The sequence below is a fragment of the Lithobates pipiens genome, unplaced genomic scaffold (assembly GCF_037356315.1).
Source record: "Lithobates pipiens isolate NorthernLeopardFrog02 unplaced genomic scaffold, aLitPip1_a1.2 Scaffold_13, whole genome shotgun sequence".
Taxonomy (NCBI): Eukaryota; Metazoa; Chordata; class Amphibia; order Anura; family Ranidae; genus Lithobates; species Lithobates pipiens.
In genome coordinates this window covers 100045327-100064764 of record NW_027507718.1, presented here as the reverse complement: position 1 = coordinate 100064764, position 19438 = coordinate 100045327, and the positions used below count along the sequence as shown (strand labels likewise).

Below are 19438 nucleotides of genomic sequence, written 5' to 3'. Positions count from 1 at the left end.
TACATACATACATACATACATCTTAGATAGAAAAAAAATCCATCTGTCTTACGATACCAGATCATACGATTTTCATTGAATCAGTACAGTTGTCATCTGAAAATACAATACAAATACACTACAACACATGACATCACTTCTGATTTTTTTATTCTGTCGTATGAGAATTTTCGTAAACGTTAAACTTTAGCAAACTCTTCAGGTTCGATATACGACTAGCATGCAAAGAAGGAAAAAAAAAAAATGGACGAACCGTCGTCCGATTTTCAGAGCATGTGTACGGGGCATTATGATGGTGTGGGTTTTACTGCTGCATCATGCATTTTGCTTAATTGTAAAACAAATATACAACAAACGGATCACGATGATGTGACGGTGTGCTGAGGATCTTGAAGGAGTACCCCCCGCCAAAAAAAAAAAAAAGGATTTGTGGGGTTCCCCCCAGGATGATACCAGGGTCTGGTATGGACTTTGGAGAAGACCCGCACCATTTTTTTTTGCATGGGGGTTCCCCTTAATCCGTTATCCTTCGGGGGGGGGGACCCACAGCAATTTTTTTTTCATTTTGGCAGGGGGTTCCCCTTCAAGATCCTCAGCACACAAGTCACACCGTAAGTGGGATCATCATGATCAGACTTCGATTCAAATCAATGGGCTCTCATAAGGAACTATTGATTTTGAATAGAGTCAGAGAAACGCCACTAAAAGCTAACGTGGCTAAATGTGCATTAACACCAATACAAAAATCTGCTAAAAGCACATTTTTACAGGTGCTTTTTCCTGGCGTAGGTAGTGGCATTACAGTTCGTTTTTTTTCTAACGCCCGGTGGGCATGAGCCCTAAAGCTGAACAAAAGAAAAAAAAAATATTGTGGTTTATCAGCACATACAATGCCCACGCAAATAACTATCCCACCCTGTACGCTGTCAGATGGCGGGTGCACTGTCTTCCTCCATCTTTGTGCGCATATCTTCGTAACCAATTTCACTTACAAAGCTAGATGAAAACTAAATTACAAGCATGCTCAGCAACACCCTCACAGCTTATTCAAACTGAAGTTATGCCTGCTGTGGTAGCAAGACTTTTCATTCACAGAAATTGAATATCCTAGCCCTGCTGCATATAGCAGCTGTGGTGCCTGTGCTGTCAGCTCAAACACTACACTGCCGCAGAGCGAGTATCCACCACAAAGGACAACCATAAGATCACACTGACCAATGTGCAGCTGGGTTTGGAGGGGGTAGCCAGGATATTTGGAGTTCATTCAACTCTTCATTTTTCATGAGAGGGTACACCTACCCTTTAGGCCCAGGATTTTAGTTGAAATTGTATTCCAAATTCTAGTAGTTAATTTAGTACTTTTATGCAAAATACTTATGTATTTCAACAGTGTCACCCAGCAAGTAAAAAAATCCCCACTTGAATCCAGCATTTGTCTGTTATCTTTACTCCCCAAAGCCGGCCATTGACGTTTCGAAAACTTGGGTGGTTCAGCAGGGATTCGGACCATGCGTGGGCAGGCAGATTGTATGATTTTTGCTTTAACTGGTGAGAAGGCGTTGCAGACACATGCATACACATTTTAAAGCCGAAAGCTCTGAAAATAAAATAAAAGATCCTAGCACATGCATACCATTATGCACATAACATCTAACCAAACACCAACATGACAGAGCTAGACAGGCAAATGCTGGCAAACATTAAGCAGTAAAAGACTGAAAAGAAACTGGTAAAAGTTTGCTACTAAATGTGAAAGTCACTATAACTGAATAAACCAGTTTCAACAAAAAAAAAAATACCCAAACCTGGCAGAAACAAAAAGCACAAAGAAACTTGATAACGGAAATGCTTTTGCCTGCCATTTGTCAAGCATGTACACAGCAGTCAGAATTTTTTCCATATAGTATGAGGCCTGCTGAATATTAGCCCAAAGAAATGACTTGTAATTATTGCACATGACTAAAAAGAGGGATCCAAAACAGGGACTTTTTTCAAAAGACAACAAATAAGGCCAAAGATTATACTTTTATAAGCGTATCATGTAGAGCACATGAAAAAGTCAGCTGCTGATAAGGGTTCACACAGCACACTTTTAAAGCCCGTCAATAAAAAGCAGCAAAATAACTGGGATTACACTAAAGGGTGTTGTGGGGTTAGAAAAAAAAAAAGCATTGGTGGGGGTAAAAAAATAAAATAAAAAAAAACACAACACCTGCAAAAATGAAAAATAAATAAACAAATAGTTTTGAAAACTCTCTTGATAATGATGGCTCACACCTAGTTCAGGATGCTTAAAGGTCAGACTGTGCCCTTATTAACTAGAGTAAAATATTTGGGATATAGTTTCACAAGTTTCCATCATAATCACAATATTAATAAGCAGAGAAATTATCTAAAACATTTAAATTAGCAAAGCAAAACAGAATCTTTATAAAAAAGATATTTATAAATGTACAACACAAATTGCTTAAAAATTAAAAAAGTAAACTCACTTGAATTTGTCCCCTGCTACATCTACACTGAGAACTAAGCGATGCTCAGTTCTCCCATGACTGTCAGTCACGGGACCTCTGCTCTGTCCCTCCGTCGCTCACTATAGCGTTGAGCTATGCAGGTGGCGGGAAAGGCTGGCTCAGTCTCCCAGCAGTTTTAACCGGCTGTCAGCTGAAAATGGGTCACAGGAGTGCAGAACAAACTTCACTCCTGTGATCCATAGTAGGGCCAAAAAAAAAAAAAGTAAAGAGGCCTGGATAAGTTGAGAGCCTTGTTTATAATTGGACTCTATGCCTTTTTTCACCTAAAGCTACATGCACATAGACATCTTGGCAGTCACATTCAGTGCAGAAAATGCTTAGTCTAGTGGATATTTACATGTCCATGCATGCAAGGCGTATGTGTAAATTGGCATTCTAGTGGTTAGAATATTCACTTCTAGTAGCTAGACCTAAAATTATGTGCAAATGTATGTCAGTATGCTTCTCTATGAATGCAGGTCTGGGGCATTTTTTATGCCCCTAAATGCTACACTAAAATACAAATCTAAATCTAAGAATCTAAATGTAACACTATGCGTGGACACACTGGCTAATACAGAGCTGCATTGAGAGGCAATCAAATGCTTCTGAAAGCTGAATATTTTTTCTGCCCACGTGCATGATGCTCAACACATCACTTGAGGCCCATTCACATATGCAGTGTTAGCACATGTACTAAGAAAAAGAAGAGAACTGCGCAATCCCTAATACTTCTATTAGGATGTAAACCACTCTACCTTAAAGAAGTGTATCTTGTGATCTATTATTCTAACACACCAAACTAATGACTAAATAAACCATAAGGCATTACTTATAACTAAATACAGTAAATTTCAGAACCTTAAAGGGTTCTATAGGTGTAGGAATTGTCAGGTGTGCTCCTACAATAAGAACAAAAATTCTAAAATCCTTGAATTCGTCTCCACCAGCACCCAGAGAAGGTATACAGTGGAGCCGTTCATCAAATGCTCGTCAGAAGCAGTGGTTTATCTCATCCAATGTCCTTGTGGGCTTCAGTACGTGGGGAGAACTAAGAGAGCCCTCAAGATCAGATTGAATGAGCATATCGCCAACATTAAACGGGGTTTTGACAAACATCCCCTTTCTAGACATTATGACGAGAAACATGGAAGGGATCCGTCTAACACTTTGTACATGGGGATTGATAAGTACAAACCCCACTGGAGGGGGGGAGCTCTGGTCAGAGAGATCTCACGGCTGGAGATGTCGTGGATCCATAGACTAAAAACTTACACCCCTTACGGTATGAACACAGATACAGACGTTAATGCGTTTATTAATAATGCTTAACGTGTTGTTCCTGCCAGTGTTCTAGGCACAGACGTAAAGCATTTATGACTTTTTCCATCAGACATTGTGGGATCTGGATATTTGTGGATTTTTCTACCTCAATGTAGCGTTTGATGGTTTTTCTTGTAAGCTCCCATTCTTTCCATTTTGAGAGAGAAATATCTTTTTTCTCATCTTTTTTCTCATAATGTATTGAGTTCTACATAATGCAGTTGTGTATGCCCCTTTCACTTTTTGCTGTGGGTGAACTTTGTAGCTTAGTTAATACCGCTATCTTAATATTATGAAGTGTTTAACCACATACTGAGTTAGCCATGTATTACAAAGTGCCTTGTATGTTTTATCCATTTTTGATTATTAAGTGTTAGTTAATAATTTTTAATTTTGTGGTTGGACTAGTCCCCTCCTCCCTTTTTAATTTAATTTTATTTGAGGTATATATATATATATATATATATAATTCTTTATTCTTCCTCCTTCGTGATATGGAGGAAGATTTATTTGCTATGGAGGTCTGGAGCCACGACTACACTGTATTGAAAGCGAGACATGGCACCAGATGAAACGCACACACTTCCCTGCAGGGGGTGATGTGCGCCGCCCATCCGCCCGCTACGTACGGTGTGTTGTCATCCGCTCGTTACGTACATTGTATTGAAAGCGAGACTTGGCATCAGATGGAGCGCACATATTTCCTTGTAGTGGGTGATGTGCGCCGTCCATCCGCTCGCTACGTACGACGTGTTGTCATCCGCTCGTGACGTACGATGTGGCGTCATCCGCTCGTTACGTACGGCGTGTTGTCACGCCGTTGTAAGGAGCGTCGTTTTACAGTCGTAAACAGGGAGGGGCGGGTGATTGCATGGATCATTTCCGCCGCCTTGGCTCTCTGACCTTGCACCCTATTGGATATGAGAGTGAGGCCTGGTCCTTTGATCCCGGAAGTGAAACAGGCTCTCACTCTATTGGATATGAGAGTGAGGCCTGGTCCTTTGATCCCGGAAGTGAAACAGGCTCTCACTCTATTGGATATGAGAGTGAGGCCTGGTCCTTTGATCCCGGAAGTGAAACAGGCTCTCACACAACGGAGGAGGTGGCTTGTTCCAACATTCACTATATAATGGAGGCAATATGGCGTGTCACCCATACCCCAGACGACGTGAATTTTTCACGAAACGCGTTGGGTGGCGTGACACGCTGACTTGCCTCATGTGAACTGGTACCAGAAGGGATATCGATTGGTGTTCGCGTTCGGCCGACGCTTGCCCAGTTTGATGATATGCCCGATGTTCTTTCATGTTTGTAAGTGCATCTCTTGTTTTATATTTTTGTTTTAATAAATGATTTTACACTATTTGGAGCATTTTTTCCTCCCTATGGTGAACCTTCCTTGATCCTACAATGCTACACATCTGAGTCCCGCTTCAAACAGCGTTTTCCCCTGCTGGATGGTTTATGACTGGCGTATCTCCTAACCTGTCCTACGTAAAAGTGTTCCATTTGGAGGGCTCAAGTTTGATCCATCTTCAGACCCATTTTGTGATTAAGCGCTCCCTACCGGGACGTCTGGTAAGGGGCTATTATTACTTGTCTGGTGGAGGTGCACCTGGTTTTACTTCACGTTGATTGAAAAGTTTTACGATTGAATAGATCCCTTCTACACAGGGTGTTTCTCCAGTTGGACTTTTAATGGACTTTATGTTATCACATACATTTTCAGTACTGTTTGATTCTACTTTATATGTTTCTTGTTTTTGAATCGCTGACTTAGAATTGTACATTTTTTCCTTTTGGTTCATAACCTATGAGGGGCAATATATATGTTTACTGTATTTAGTTATAAGTACTGCCTTATGGTTTATTTAGTCATTAGTTTGGTGTGTTAGAATAATAGATCACAAGATACACTTCTTTAAGGTAGAGTGGTTTACATCCTAATAGAAGTATTAGGGATTGCGCAGTTCTCTTCTTTTTCTTTGTTTTTATATGTATATTTCACTTTGGGTATATATTAGAATTGCTGCATCACACATTTTCGTTAAGTATACACTGTAGCGCAAATTTCCTCTTCCTTTTTTCTTAGCACATGTACTGCATTAAGTCAGTTCATTCACTTCACTGAGCTTCCCAACACACCAAAAAAGATGCATGTAGCATATTCGCCAGCACAGTGCAGGTTAATGTGCAGTGCGGTTCTGCAATGCATGTCTGCTGGCAAGGTTCATTTGGGTGCCATTCAGAATTTAAGGAGAAGTACAGCCAAAGCTCATTTGCCTGTACTCCTGTGGATCACAGTAGTGCAGTTCATTCTGCAGTCCTGAAACCTGTTTTCAGCAGGGAGCCAAACTCTCTGTCAGCTGAAGTCACAGAGCCAGTCCAGGCTCGGAAAAGTTTGCGACCATATGGTTGGGATATGTCCACATGCCTGGACTGGTACCCGGCTCAGATTCTCAGCGAGCCGCTGAGAGCGCGAGCCAGCCACTCCTGCCCCCTCCACAGCCCAGTGCTCCAGTGAGCGTGGGGGGCAGGGAGCCCCGAGTGATCACTTTAATGTCTTTTGCTTACAGGCTCAACAGATGTCCCAGCAGTGACTTAACCCAATGGCTGATCCCTCACTGTATGCCTAAGTCAGAGGTTTCAAGCACACAGAGCCACAAGGCAGGCAAAGGCTGCAGTCTTTTCTCTTTAGCTAATCCACAGTGCTCTGGAAATTCTATTTTTTCACGGACTGCTTATTTATAAAACAAATAAACTCTAAAAGACATGCTGGTAGGTTAATCGGATCCTGTCTAAATTGGCCCTAGTACAAATGTGTGTTAGGGACCTTAGGATTGTAAGCTCCTTGAGAGCAGGGACTGATGTGAATATACAATGTAAATTAATGTAAAAGTGCTGCGTAAATTGACAGTGCTATACAAGTACCTGAAATAAATAAAATGAAATTGACCCAAAACAATTATCTTCCCTGTGAACATTTTTTTTATTGATTTTTATCTTCAAGCTGAAGCAATATATATATATATATATATATATATATATATATATATATATATATATATATATATATATATATATACACACACACACACACACATACATACATATATACACACACATACAGACACACACACACACACACACACACATTCAGTGCACTAAGGGAAAAAAAAAACCACACACTATGTGTACGTCTATAGACACACACAGCCTGGCTCAGGAAAGCAGAAGGGAGAAGAGGAGGAGGGAACAGCACCAGCTAGAAACTCCAGAAGTACAGGTGTGCATTCCACGTTTAATATTTTAATTTACAAAAATAGCCTTTACAACCAATTAAAGCTTTCGCTTTCTATCCCAAAGCTTACAACTAAAGACTAGCCTTAGCTTCAGTCTTGCAGAGTTGTACAAGCTCCTATCTTGTACTTAAATTGCTCAATCTGATTTCACTACACACTGAGATTCTTGCATGAGAAAAAGCTTTAGCAAGTCAGACAGACCTTGCTCATTTCCTGGATGGGGATATTCAGCATCATCTAGCCTCCTCATCTCCAGGCTTACTGTCTCCCTGGTCAGCCCCTTTAATTCACTGGTTTTCAGCTTTTTCAATGGAGGCGCAGCATCAGACGTGGGTTAAATCTAGAATGGTCTGCATGCAAAGTCAGCCTGTCTAGAATATACACCCTCCAAACTGAACCCCACACCAAGAAATGTTGGCAATTGCATAACTCCTCCCAAGAGCTGGCCCACTGCTAGTATCAGGGATGAGGGATCTTGAGAGGTATACTTGGGCAAGGAAATGAATGCCCTGCCCCTTGCCAGGCCCTGCCACCTTCTCTACATAAGAGAAGCACAGGACTCTGCAATGACATCACTGGGTCTAAAATAAAGTATTTTCCGGGGAGCGGAGTGCGGGCAGCACTGCAGGGCATTGTTCTAACGCAAGTATTTCATAATGAGCTCGTATGCGATGCATACAAGCTCATTATGTCATTATGCCTTTGTCTTGCAGGTTGTTTTTTTTTTTTTTTGGAGGATTACAACCTCTTTAAAGAACTCTGGAAATGTTGGAGCTCAGTGGTTTTATCTACAATAATACTCAGAAAAGATTTTGCACTGCATACAGCAAAAAAAAAAAAAAAAAAAAAAATTAATAGCATCCGGAAAACGTACTCATTCCTTCTGCTGTAAAAAAAAAAAATTTGGAGGCTGAAAAAAAAAAAAAAAAAAAAAAAAAGAAGTTATGTATTTCAAGGCCTGCGGAAGGTCAGTACGCTAGCTCTCAGACTGTACCTGTAGCTGGAGTGGAATGGCTCATGGTAAAAGGACCGTTAGCGATACCAGAAGAGAGAAGCTCGTCAGATGCCCGCTAAAAAAATAAAACAACGTATATCAGTATAAATGAACTAAAAAGAAAATAAACACATCTAAATCTTAATCAATCGTTTAATTACTGAGGAAAAAAGTCCTTTGCAGGATGCCAAGTCATAGTGCAAAGGTCTTAAATATAAAAAACAAAAAACAAAACAAAAAAAAAAAAACACAATTTGATAAATAAGTGAAAAGTTTGGGGCTTAGAAGAACTGAATGTATTTTAGAAGATGTAAATATTAGCGTTGGTTTTCTGACAACTTACTATGCACTAATCCCACAGACAAGTACCAGATTTCTCCCACGATTCTCCAATCATTGATTAGAAAATCGTTCCTTTTTCAAAAAATTTCCAACATGTCCGATTCCTCAAATTTTATTTCCGCACGAAAATCGGCTGTTGCTGCAGCCCACTAATGGTGCGAAATTCATACGAAAATTCTTAGATACGATTTTCGAAAGAAAATTCTTTCAAAATTTGAACCGTGTATGGCCGGCATAAATGTCTGATTCACTGCCAGGTGGCAGAAGGGATGATTTATATGCTAAAATTTACTCGCTTGAGAAGGCAGGGCCTGTGTGATTTTAGCTACATTTTGGAGAGAACATGTGTCCAGAACTGGACTAAAGGGTACACAACACACAGTTTTTTTTTTTCCAACTACTAGATTAAATGAAAAAAAACTGACAGACCCGACGTCCACACAAGTGTTACTGATGCAAAGATCTTTCCCACTGTGTCTGTATTCTGACAGTGGGGGAGTGTGCCTGTGCCTCCCAGCTGCCGCTAAACGCAAGAATCTTTTGCACTGGAGCTTAACGCCCAGTGTACGTGAGTGTATATAAACCCCAACAATTAACTTATTTTATTACAGTATTTGTTAAACGTGTGTAACACTTAAAATCATCCAGATCAAATCCTCAGTATAGTGTTAATGTGCATTCTGTATACCATGGACAAACAAGGAGCTTTATCTACTCCTTGATCACCACACATTTACTACAAGTTAAAGTGGTTGTAAACCCTTACAACACACTTTGACCTACAGGTAAGCCTAGATTAAGGCTTACCTGTAGGTCCAAGAAATATCTTCTAAACCTACACGGTTTAGGAGATATTTGTCAAAAGACAGGCACCGCTGTCTACGGCGCATGCGCCGTAGATAGCCGCACTGAGCGCGCCGCGGTAAACGGCGATATGCCGCGAGTGGCGGCTCCCGTGCGCATGCGCGGGAGTGACGTCATCGCAGCTTCGCCGAATGACAGCGGCGGAGCAGGAGACCCACGAGAAGATGGATGCTCCGGACTACAGGAGACAGCGGTGACATCACTGGCTCCTGTGTCAGGTAAGTGACACATAATGGACTACTATGGGATGCATAGTAGTCCATTATGCTTTCCCTTTGCAGGGAATCAAAGAGGAAGTAAACTCATCAGGGTTTACTTCCTCTTTAAATATCTAAAGTCCACCCTTAAAGCGGTAGTAAACCCGCAATTTTTTATTTATTTTTTTTAAACCTGCAAAGCAAAAGGCATAATGAGCTAGTATGCACCGCATACTAGCTCATTATGAAATACTTACCTTAGAACGAGGCCCCGACATCTCGCCCGATCCACGCCGAGGGAGCCGACATGCTCCCTCGGCGTCTCTTCCGGGTATCGCGGCTCCGGCGCTGTGAGTGGCCGGAGCCGCGATATCGTCACTCCCGCGCATGCGCGCGGGAGATTTAAATCCGGCCGGACGAGCGCTGCCGGATTTTCACGGAGAGAACCCCCTTGTGCGCATGCGCCGCTGCAGTCAGCGGCGCATACCGAGGGGAATATCTCCGAAACCGTACAGGTTTAGGAGATATTTTTTTTACCTACAGGTAAGCCTTATTATAGGCTTTCCTGTAGGTAAAAGTTAAAAAAGTGGGTATACAACCACTTTAAAGAATACAATTCAGTCAAGTGACCCTGGTAATGTAAGAAGCATGGTCTAGCTTTTAAAAAAATAAAATAAAATAAAAAAAGTTTTGCATCTACTAAAAAGGAAACCAATATTACAATTGAACCCTGGCTTGAACCAAGGTTATAGAAGAAAAACACATACTTGGCTAAAGCACGTGAAACACTAATGCCAGAGGAAATTGCACGTCACTATTTCTCAATATCCAGAGCTTTTATCCACAACCAGCGCTTATGATCTTTTTTCATCCAAATACAATACAACAGACCTGCATGACTGCTGCCACTTTGAATTAAATATGCAGTCATGCCCTAATCAACATTTGCTTTCAAACTGGAATGAAACTAGGCAAGACAGAACCCAGACCTGCAGCAAGGGCTGATTACCTTTGTGTTACAACACAAGTATTGGTATGCTACTCCCACAACTCTTCTAACTTCCAAGAGGGAGTGAAAGGGTTGGGCCACCCTGCAACCCTACTAGTTAGTCTTTTTTCCTCCTGCATATGACTAAACAGTTTTTGCTGTATCATTACACTGATACGCCTCTGAAATATCAACTAATCTTTAATCACTACAAATACACTGCTTTCTAATGCTGTGTACACAGGACCGGACTTTCTGGCAGACTAGGTCCGAACGTATTAGTCTGTCAGACAATCCGTTCGTGTGTGTGGTCTAGTCCAATAATTTTTCGAAAAAAAAATAAAAAAAATAAAATAAATCAGACGGACCTAGAAATAGAACATGTTTCAAATCTATCCAACGGACTAAAAAACGGGAACACCGTTCGTCTGTGTGCTAGTCCGACGGACCAAATACGACACAAGGGAAGCTATTGAACTTCCTTCCCGTTTACGTCATCACGTTTAAAACGAACGGACTTCGTTCGTTTGTGTATAGCCAAATCCGTTCGTTAAAGAGGAGGGCCGGTTTTGAAAAAAAAAAAAATTTTAAGTCAGCAGCTGCAAACACTGTAGCTGCTGACTTTTAATATGCACACTTACCTGTCCAGGGCGCCCGCGATGTCGGCCGCCCGAGGCTGACCCGTCCCTCTGTCTCGGGTCCCGGTGCCGCCATTTTGGGTAAGGGAAACAGGCAGTGGAGCCTTGCGGCTTCACTGCCTGTTTCCTACTGCGCATGCACGAGTCGCGCAGCGCTTTGTGAATGGGACACGCTGTGTTCTGGGACACACAGTTCCCAGAACACAGCGCGACCTATTACCCAGAAGACGCCGCACGGAGGAGAGATGAAAGAAGATCTCCGCGGAGGAGGAAGGGGCACATTAGGATGATGTGCCTAGCAACAGGCATTTCTGGCAAGTTAAAAAAAAATAATTCATTCCATTTCATTGTTAATATAAATTAGCACACATTTGTGTTACACAAGATGACAGAGTGGCAAAGTACACTTGTACATGGTAGTAATATAGCATCCAGCAGACACACATCAGGAAACTGATCAAAGACAGGATCTGTTAATATAGGCATCTTGCTTGCAAGCACGAACACTCATTCCTTGTGGTAAAAGGAAACAAGTACTGAGAAAAACATGGATGCGGCCATTGCAGACCTCTTCTGTAGAAAATGCTAGTTGCCCGTCTGATCAATGTGCTTTCACTTTTAAGGAACAAGCACACAAATCAGGTATACAGACTTTAAAGCGTTCACCCTTACAGAGAAAAATGTAAAGATAAACCAACACTGGACACTCGCTCCACAGAGATTTACAAATCAATTCACTGTGATGGCGCTGGCCAATCAGAATCAATCTTGTCCGTCCTGGAAGTTCTGCATTGAGAAGAGCAGGGATTTCAAATCCTCAAACCACTAGACTGTTTGATATCTATATACTTGATGCATCATCGTTCTTTATATTTTACTGAACAAATTGGGTATTATATTGTGTTTGTGTGCACCAAAATCCATTTCATTGTAGCAATTCCTGAAAATTTGTTTGAAAAATGGTTGGGCAAATACAGTGTGACATAAAAAATTGCAATAACTACCATTTTACTCTTGAGGGCCTCTGCTTTCTGTAAATATATAAGGTTTGGGGGTTCAAAGTAATTTTCTAGCAAAAAAAACAAAACAAAAAAAAAACAGATTTTAACATGCTTGAGGGCAGACTGATGTGAATGTACCAAATGTGTACCAACATGCTGCCTAAATTTATGGAGCTACACAAGTATGAAAGGAGTGTGAAAAAAAAAAATGGTTAAAAAGGGAAAAGAAAAATAAAAAATAAATAAAAAACACAGGGGAATGTGTATGTATAGCAGAGATGTACTGTATTTTTTGCCTCGACATACATAAAAAAAACAAAACAAACACATGCTTACATTTCCCTACTGGCTGAAGTACTTCCTGTCCCTGCAGCGCTCCCCAGCCTGCTGGGAAGTCAGAAAATCACTATAAAACTTTTATGGGGTTGACCACACACAGCATGCTGAGCACACATAAACCCAAGACATTAAAATGGCGGATATCATCTTCCTCTGCACAGAAGCTGAAATTTCTAATCTGCCTGACTGTAAAAAACAGGACAGTGCAAGAATAAACAATTCCACTTGCAGTGTCAGCTGCCAAGTCTGAACCATATTAACTGCACTAGCATGGGCATCTGTTCAGACAGTCAACAAATGATAAAAAGAAACAAAAGCAGGATCAAAAAATGGAATCCTCATTCTGTAGGATAAGCTGATGTGCAGTATTTGAGACACTAAAGCCTGGTACAAAATATAAGCTTCTTTTAGTTCAACCCAGCAGACTAAACAAAAGAAAACTGAAGCGCTCACTAGGAGTTTGCTGTACTAACTATGCAATGTTAGTACAGTGATCTTCCCGCTGCGCTATTATGTTCTAACAAGGACATGGATTATTGGAACCATGTCCTGTGGTCTGATGAGACCAAGTTAAACTTGCTTGACACCATCTGAACCAAATGTGTGTGGCAGTCAAGCATGGTGGTGGGAGGGTCATGGTCTGAGGCTGCATGAGCGCTGCTGCCACTGGGGAGCTACCGTTCATTGAGGGAACCATGAATGCCAACATGTACGGTGACATACTGAAGCAGAGCATGATCCCCTGCCTTGGAAGAATGAGCCGCAGGGCAGTATTCCAATATGATAACGACCCCAAACACACATCCAAGACGATCACTGCCTTACTAAGCTGAGCGTAAAAGGTGATGGACTGGCCAAGCATGTCTCCAAACCTAAACCCTATTGAGCATCTGTGAGGCATCTTCAATTGGAAGGTGGAGGAGCGCAAGAGTACACCCCTCTTTTGTTGCCAGCGGTTTAGACATTAAAAGGCTGTGTGTTGAGTTATTTTGAGGGGACAGCAAATTTACACTATTGTTCAAGCTGTACACTCACTACTTTACATTGTAGAAAAGTGTCATTTCTTCAGTGTTGTCACACGAAATATATAATAAAATAGTGAGGGGTGTACTCACTTTTGTGGGATAGTGTGTGTGATATATATATATATATATATATATCGAGAGAGAGATCGAGAGAGAGAGAGAGAGACACACATACAGTGCCTACAAGTAGTATTCAACCCCCTGCAGATTTAGCAGGTTTACACATTCGGAATTAACTTGGCATTGTGACATTTGGACTGTAGATCAGCCTGGAAGTGTGAAATGCACTGCAGCAAAAAAGAATGTTATTTCTTTGTTAAATTTTTTTTTAAATAGTGAAAAGTTTATTCAGAGGGTCAATTATTATTCAACCCCTCAATTCAACAGAATTCTGTTTGGTTCCCCTAAAGTATTAAGAAGTAGTTCAGGCACAAAGAACAATGAGCTTCACATGTTTGGATTAATTATCTGTTTTTCCAGCCTTTTCTGACTATTTAAGACCCTCCCCAAACTTGTGAACAGCACTCATGCATGGTCAACATGGGAAAGACAAAGGAGCATTCCAAGGCCATCAGAGACAAGATCGTGGAGGGTCACAAGGCTGGCAAGGGGTACAAAACCCTTTCCAAGGAGTTGGGCCTACCTGTCTCCACTGTTGGGAGCATCATCCGGAAGTGGAAGGCTTATGGAACTACTGTTAGCCTTCCACGGGCTGGACAGCCTTTGAAAGTTTCCTCCCGTGCCGAGGCCAGGCTTGTCTGAAGAGTCAAGGCTAACCCAAGGACAACAAGGAAGGAGCTCCAGGAAGATCTCATGGCAGTGGGGACATTGGTTTCAGTCAATACCATAAGTAACGTACTCCACCGCAATGGTCTCCGTTCCAGACGAGCCCGTAAGGTACCTTTACTTTCAAAGCGTCATGTCAAGGCTCGTCTACAGTTTGCTCATGATCACTTGGAGGACTCAGACAGACTGGTTCAAGGTTCTCTGGTCTGATGAGACCAAGATCGAGATCTTTGGTGCCAACCACACACGTGACGTTTGGAGACTGGATGGCACTGCATACGACCCAAAGAATACCATCCCTACAGTCAAGCATGGTGGTGGCAGCATCATGCTGTGGGGCTGCTTCTCAGCCAAGGGGCCTGGCCATCTGGTCCGCATCCATGGGAAGATGGATAGCATGGCCTACTTGGAGATTTTGGCCAAGAACCTCCGCTTCTCCATCAAGGACCTTAAGATGGGTCGTCATTTCATCTTCCAACAAGACAACGACCCAAAGCACACAGCCAAGAAAACCAAGGCCTGGTTCAAGAGGGAAAAAATCAAGGTGTTGCAGTGACCTTAACCCAATTGAAAACTTGTGGAAGGAGCTCAAGATTAAAGTCCACATGAGACACCCAAAGAATCTAGATAACTTGGAGAAGATCTGCATGGAGGAGTGGGCCAAGATAACTCCAGAGACCTGTGCCGGCCTGATCAGGTCTTATAAAAGACGATTATTAGCTGTAATTGCAAACAAGGGTTATTCCACAAAATATTAAACCTAGGGGTTAAATAATAATTGACCCACACTTTTATGTTTAAAATTTATTAAAATTTAACTGAGCAACATAACTTTTTGGTTTGTAAGATTTATGCATCTGTTAATAAATCCTGCTAGTTTAAAGTTTGAAGGCTCTAACTTATTTGCATCTTATCAAACCTGCTAAATCTGCAGGGGGTTGAATACTACTTGTAGTCACTGTACATACACACACACATACACACGTTCCCACACCTTTAAATAATTTCTTTGTGCTTTGGTGCACAGCCCCCTGGTCAAAAATCCAGCCTTCTTTTCCACTCATATCCTATTCATAAGACCAGTGGCCTCTGTGTGCTCTAGCCCCCCTGGCCACTGATACATTCCCCTCTGTAATTGTCAGTAAAGGGAGTGGTGAGGGGGGAATCACATCACCGCTTGCTACAGAGGTTAGACACAATGATTGCAAACTCCCAGTCTGAGCCACCCACAGTGCAGCATAGGCCAGCAGTCTTGATTCATCCCATAAACAGGCCTCAAAAATGCACCCACGGTGCCGCCCATTCAGTCTGTGTGTGGATCAGACCAAGATTCTATCTGGCCCACACACTGGTTGCTTTGTCAAGAAATACAGTCTGAATGGGTCGCAATGTACTATGCTGTACAATGGGCAGATCAGATCAGACCAGGAGTCTGAGACTCTCAGGTCCACCCACTGTACAGCATATCTAGATGGACAAGCCAGGAATCCGATTCCTCTCATACATACCCACAGTCCCGCTCACACTACCACCCATTCAGACCCTAAATCCCAGGGCATGCGAGCAGGGCCCTCGGATTCCTACTGTATTATAGGAGAAGTCCAGCCTAAGTTCGTTTGGCTGGGCTTCTCCTATGGGTCACAGGAGTGCAATTAGTTTTTAACTCCTGTGACCCGTTTTCAGCAGAGAGGGGTCTGAAGTCCCATCTCTGCTGAAGTCACTGCATCATCGCGACAATGGGATCCACCATATGCCTGTCTCAGCGAGCTGCTGGGAGACTAAGACGGCCGCTCCCTGCCCCTCTACAGCTCAGCACTCCAGTGAGGGGGGGGGGGAGCTGCTGATTGAAAGTCAGCAGCTCTCTCCTTAGGGATCTGTGAGAACCGAGCCATCGGCAATGTTCGATCGCTCGGTTCTCAGTGCAGAGGTGTCGTGGAAAAGATGCTGCATTGACCTAGAGAAGTATAAATCAAAAACCAAAAAAATACCCATACTTCTCTTTAAAAAGTGTATTGTATGTGTACGGTAAACTGACTGTGCTATATAAATCCTTCATAATTTGTAGGTGGTGACAAACACTAACAGGAAGTGATGTTGCCATTTCAAAGATTCCTCCTCCTGGAGCCAATAATGGAGGAAATTCTGTGTAAAGAGATGACATCATTGATTTTTAAAACAGTTTTGTACAAATTGTGCAGTTTTAATCTAAATCACATTAGCATGTTTGCTTAACTAACAGGTCTAATGTGCAAATGTTATCACTATTAATACTTTTTTTTTTTTTTTTTTTTTTTTTTTTTTACTAGTTTTAAAGCAGCTTCCTTTCTCTGCCTGCATTGAAAATGTTAGTTGGTGGCCTATATGTCATAACTTTCCACACACTCAGTACTTTCTGTGCTAATGCTCCAAGTATCAGGTATGGGTTACACTGCTACAGAGCAGGTAAGGGAAAAAAAAATGAGTGGTCAATAATGGAGTAAATTCTCCTCATTCGCCTTATACTCCAGAAACTTCCCTGCAGCCATTTCAATTTCTGCCATTGGAATCATCCAGAATTTGAAGCCAGCCCAAACTGCCAGTTATCAAGTAAAACAGAAATATTCCCCAAGAAAAAACAATGGAGAAACTAATGAGAAAGATTGTTAACCTGGTTAACTATAACAAATTTCCATTCTTAAAAGAAAACAAGTCCAGGATCCTGCTAACCTAACACTTCTAGATCCCTCTTGCCAGTCTCCATTAAATTACTGCTTAAAACAATTCATAAAGGTTTACTTTTTGAGTAAAAGAGGACTCCGAGTAAATTCACATGGATGCCTTCATCTCTTGCCACATGTCACAGCTACATGGGGGATAGGACACTACATTTCCTAATAGGGAAAGCGAAAATCCAAGTAGCAGTGGTCGCCTGTACAGGCAGCGCTGCAGGCTCTTGATTAGAAAAAAAATCACCCATATAGGTGTAGCTGTGCAGTTCCGGTTCCAGTGGGTGGCGCCAAGACTCCCACATCCACCCACTACTGAAAATAGAACTACAGTGGGGACATTACAAGATTAATGGCTGGGGATAGATGACATTGTGGCCAATGCTCTTAAACAAAAACAATGGCTATAGAGGTCTTTTCAGGTGATCTAAGAGGACCTCTTATTGTCTGTATTACTAAATCAAGACATTCTTTAAAACGCAGCGCATTTAATACACTGAACAACATTTCTGCCCAAAGTTCAGCTTTAAATTGATAATTATTGTACATGTTCATCTGGCCTATAGCAAGAGCTAAATGTACAGTACACAAAGAATGAAATTCTGCTCTATGCAGAGAACAAACCAGAGCTCTTTTTAAAATTGAAAATGTCATTCATTAGTAATTTACATGCCAGGCTGCATTGTTCGGTCATGCAGCAACGTACGCAAATAGGTTATATCATTTTTTTTTTCACTGTAATATAGCTTTCTTGTTGTGGTATTTGAACACCACTGGGAATTTTGTTACATAATATAAACCAGGGGTCTCCAAACTTTCTAAAACAAAGGGCCACTTTACCATCCTTCAGACCTAAGGGGGGAGAATCAGACTGTGGATGAGTAGAAAAGGTCCTAAAGTCAGAGGGAATAAACAATGCCCTATCTTTGATGTCATTGCAAGGAATTGTGCCCCTTCATTGGTGTCATTGCAAGGAATTGTGTTAGTGGATGAAAATAGTGTCCCAAGGGCAAGATAAAAGCAAAGGACTGCATCTGGTCCTTGGCTGCAGTTTGGAGACTTAATATAAACAATAAAAAGACTGAACATTTTTGGGGGAAAAAAGCTTTTATGATCATGTGAGCACTATGACAGCCAATCACAATGGTTACATGTTCAAAATGCCAGCCTTCCAGCATCTGAAACCTCTTAAAGTGCTGGGAGGGGGTTAACATTCACATGGAGTATCTATAATATGAAAAAGACAACAATTTCTTTTAACCACTTGAGACTCTCGCTATAGCCAAATGACTGCTACAGCGCGGACCTGCATTGCCGGGACTATGTCTATTGACGTCGTCCCGTGCACGAGCGGCCTGTGCGCCCCCTGAAGGGCGTGCGTGGCAAACTCTGATCAGCGAATCTATGAGACTCGCTGGATCACAGATCAGAGTAAGGGGCCGACCCCTTACCATGTGATCAGCTGTCAGCCAATGACAGCTGATCATGTGATGTCAACACAGCCAGTAATCGGCTATTTTTTGTCCTGGTGCTGAAAGATGATCACCAGCAGCAGTGAGAGGGACATCAGTCCCGTTCACTGCGAGCTGCCGCCAGCTCCTCAGTGCCCACCTGTGCCCCCCTACAAGTGCCACCTAGCAGTAGGCAATAGTGCTGCCTACCAGTGCCCACAGTGCCACAATCAGTGCCTCAAGAACAGTGCTGCTTATCAGTGTCACCTAACGGTGCCCATCAGTGCCATCCATCAGTAGAGCCCATCCATGCCACCCATCCGTACCATCTTATCAGTGTCGTCTTATCTGTGCCACCTTAACTGTGCCTATTAGTGCAGCCCACCGGTGCCACCTCATCAGCGCACATCAATGAAGCAGTAAGCAAGTGGTTAAAATAAATGGCATGCGAATGGGTTATGTAAGGTATTCTACCTATACACACACACACACATTGTCTATTTTGTTTCATTATGGAGGGATAATCTAAAAACTATATAAACCTAGCTACAAAAAAGTTCCATAGTCAAAGAGACAGTGTCACATTTTTTCCCCCTGCTAGACCATGGCTAAATAACATTTAGTCCCATCCCCCCCCCCCCCCCCCCCAAAAAAAAAAAAAAAAAAAAAAAAAAGAGTTAGGCCATACCTGACGCCCTATAACCTGAACTGCTAATTAAAGCTGCTTAGGGCCCATTCAAACTATGCATTGTGTTAACACTCAGTAAAGCATCTGTAAAAGTTTTTTTTTTTTCAAAACATGCCATACTTACCTGCTCTGTGCAATAGCTTTGTACAGAGCAGCCTCGATCCTATTCTCGAGTCCTCCGCCACTGCTCCAAGCTCCTCCCCCCTGCGTTCCCCCTTTACAAGCTGTTTACTCCAGGGGCATTTGTGCTATGAGAGATGCATAGTGTGGCTCCACCACCCC

The 19438-nt window shown here is 42.1% G+C and overlaps 1 protein-coding gene across 4 annotated transcripts in view; it reads right to left on the bottom strand.

Annotated features, from left to right (window-relative positions):
* PTBP3 (polypyrimidine tract binding protein 3) overlaps positions 1–19438 on the bottom strand; it is a 245772-nt gene that overhangs the window by 97721 nt on the left and 128613 nt on the right. For 2 of the 4 annotated variants that reach the window (XM_077475341.1, XM_077475338.1), the window contains exon 2: positions 8133–8208. The exons of the other annotated variants lie outside the window; for them this stretch is intronic. In XM_077475341.1, coding sequence (XP_077331467.1) covers positions 8133–8157 — 25 coding nt within the window. In that variant the 5' untranslated portion in view covers positions 8158–8208. The remainder of the gene's footprint in view (positions 1–8132; positions 8209–19438) is intronic. 4 annotated transcript variants of the gene reach the window in all.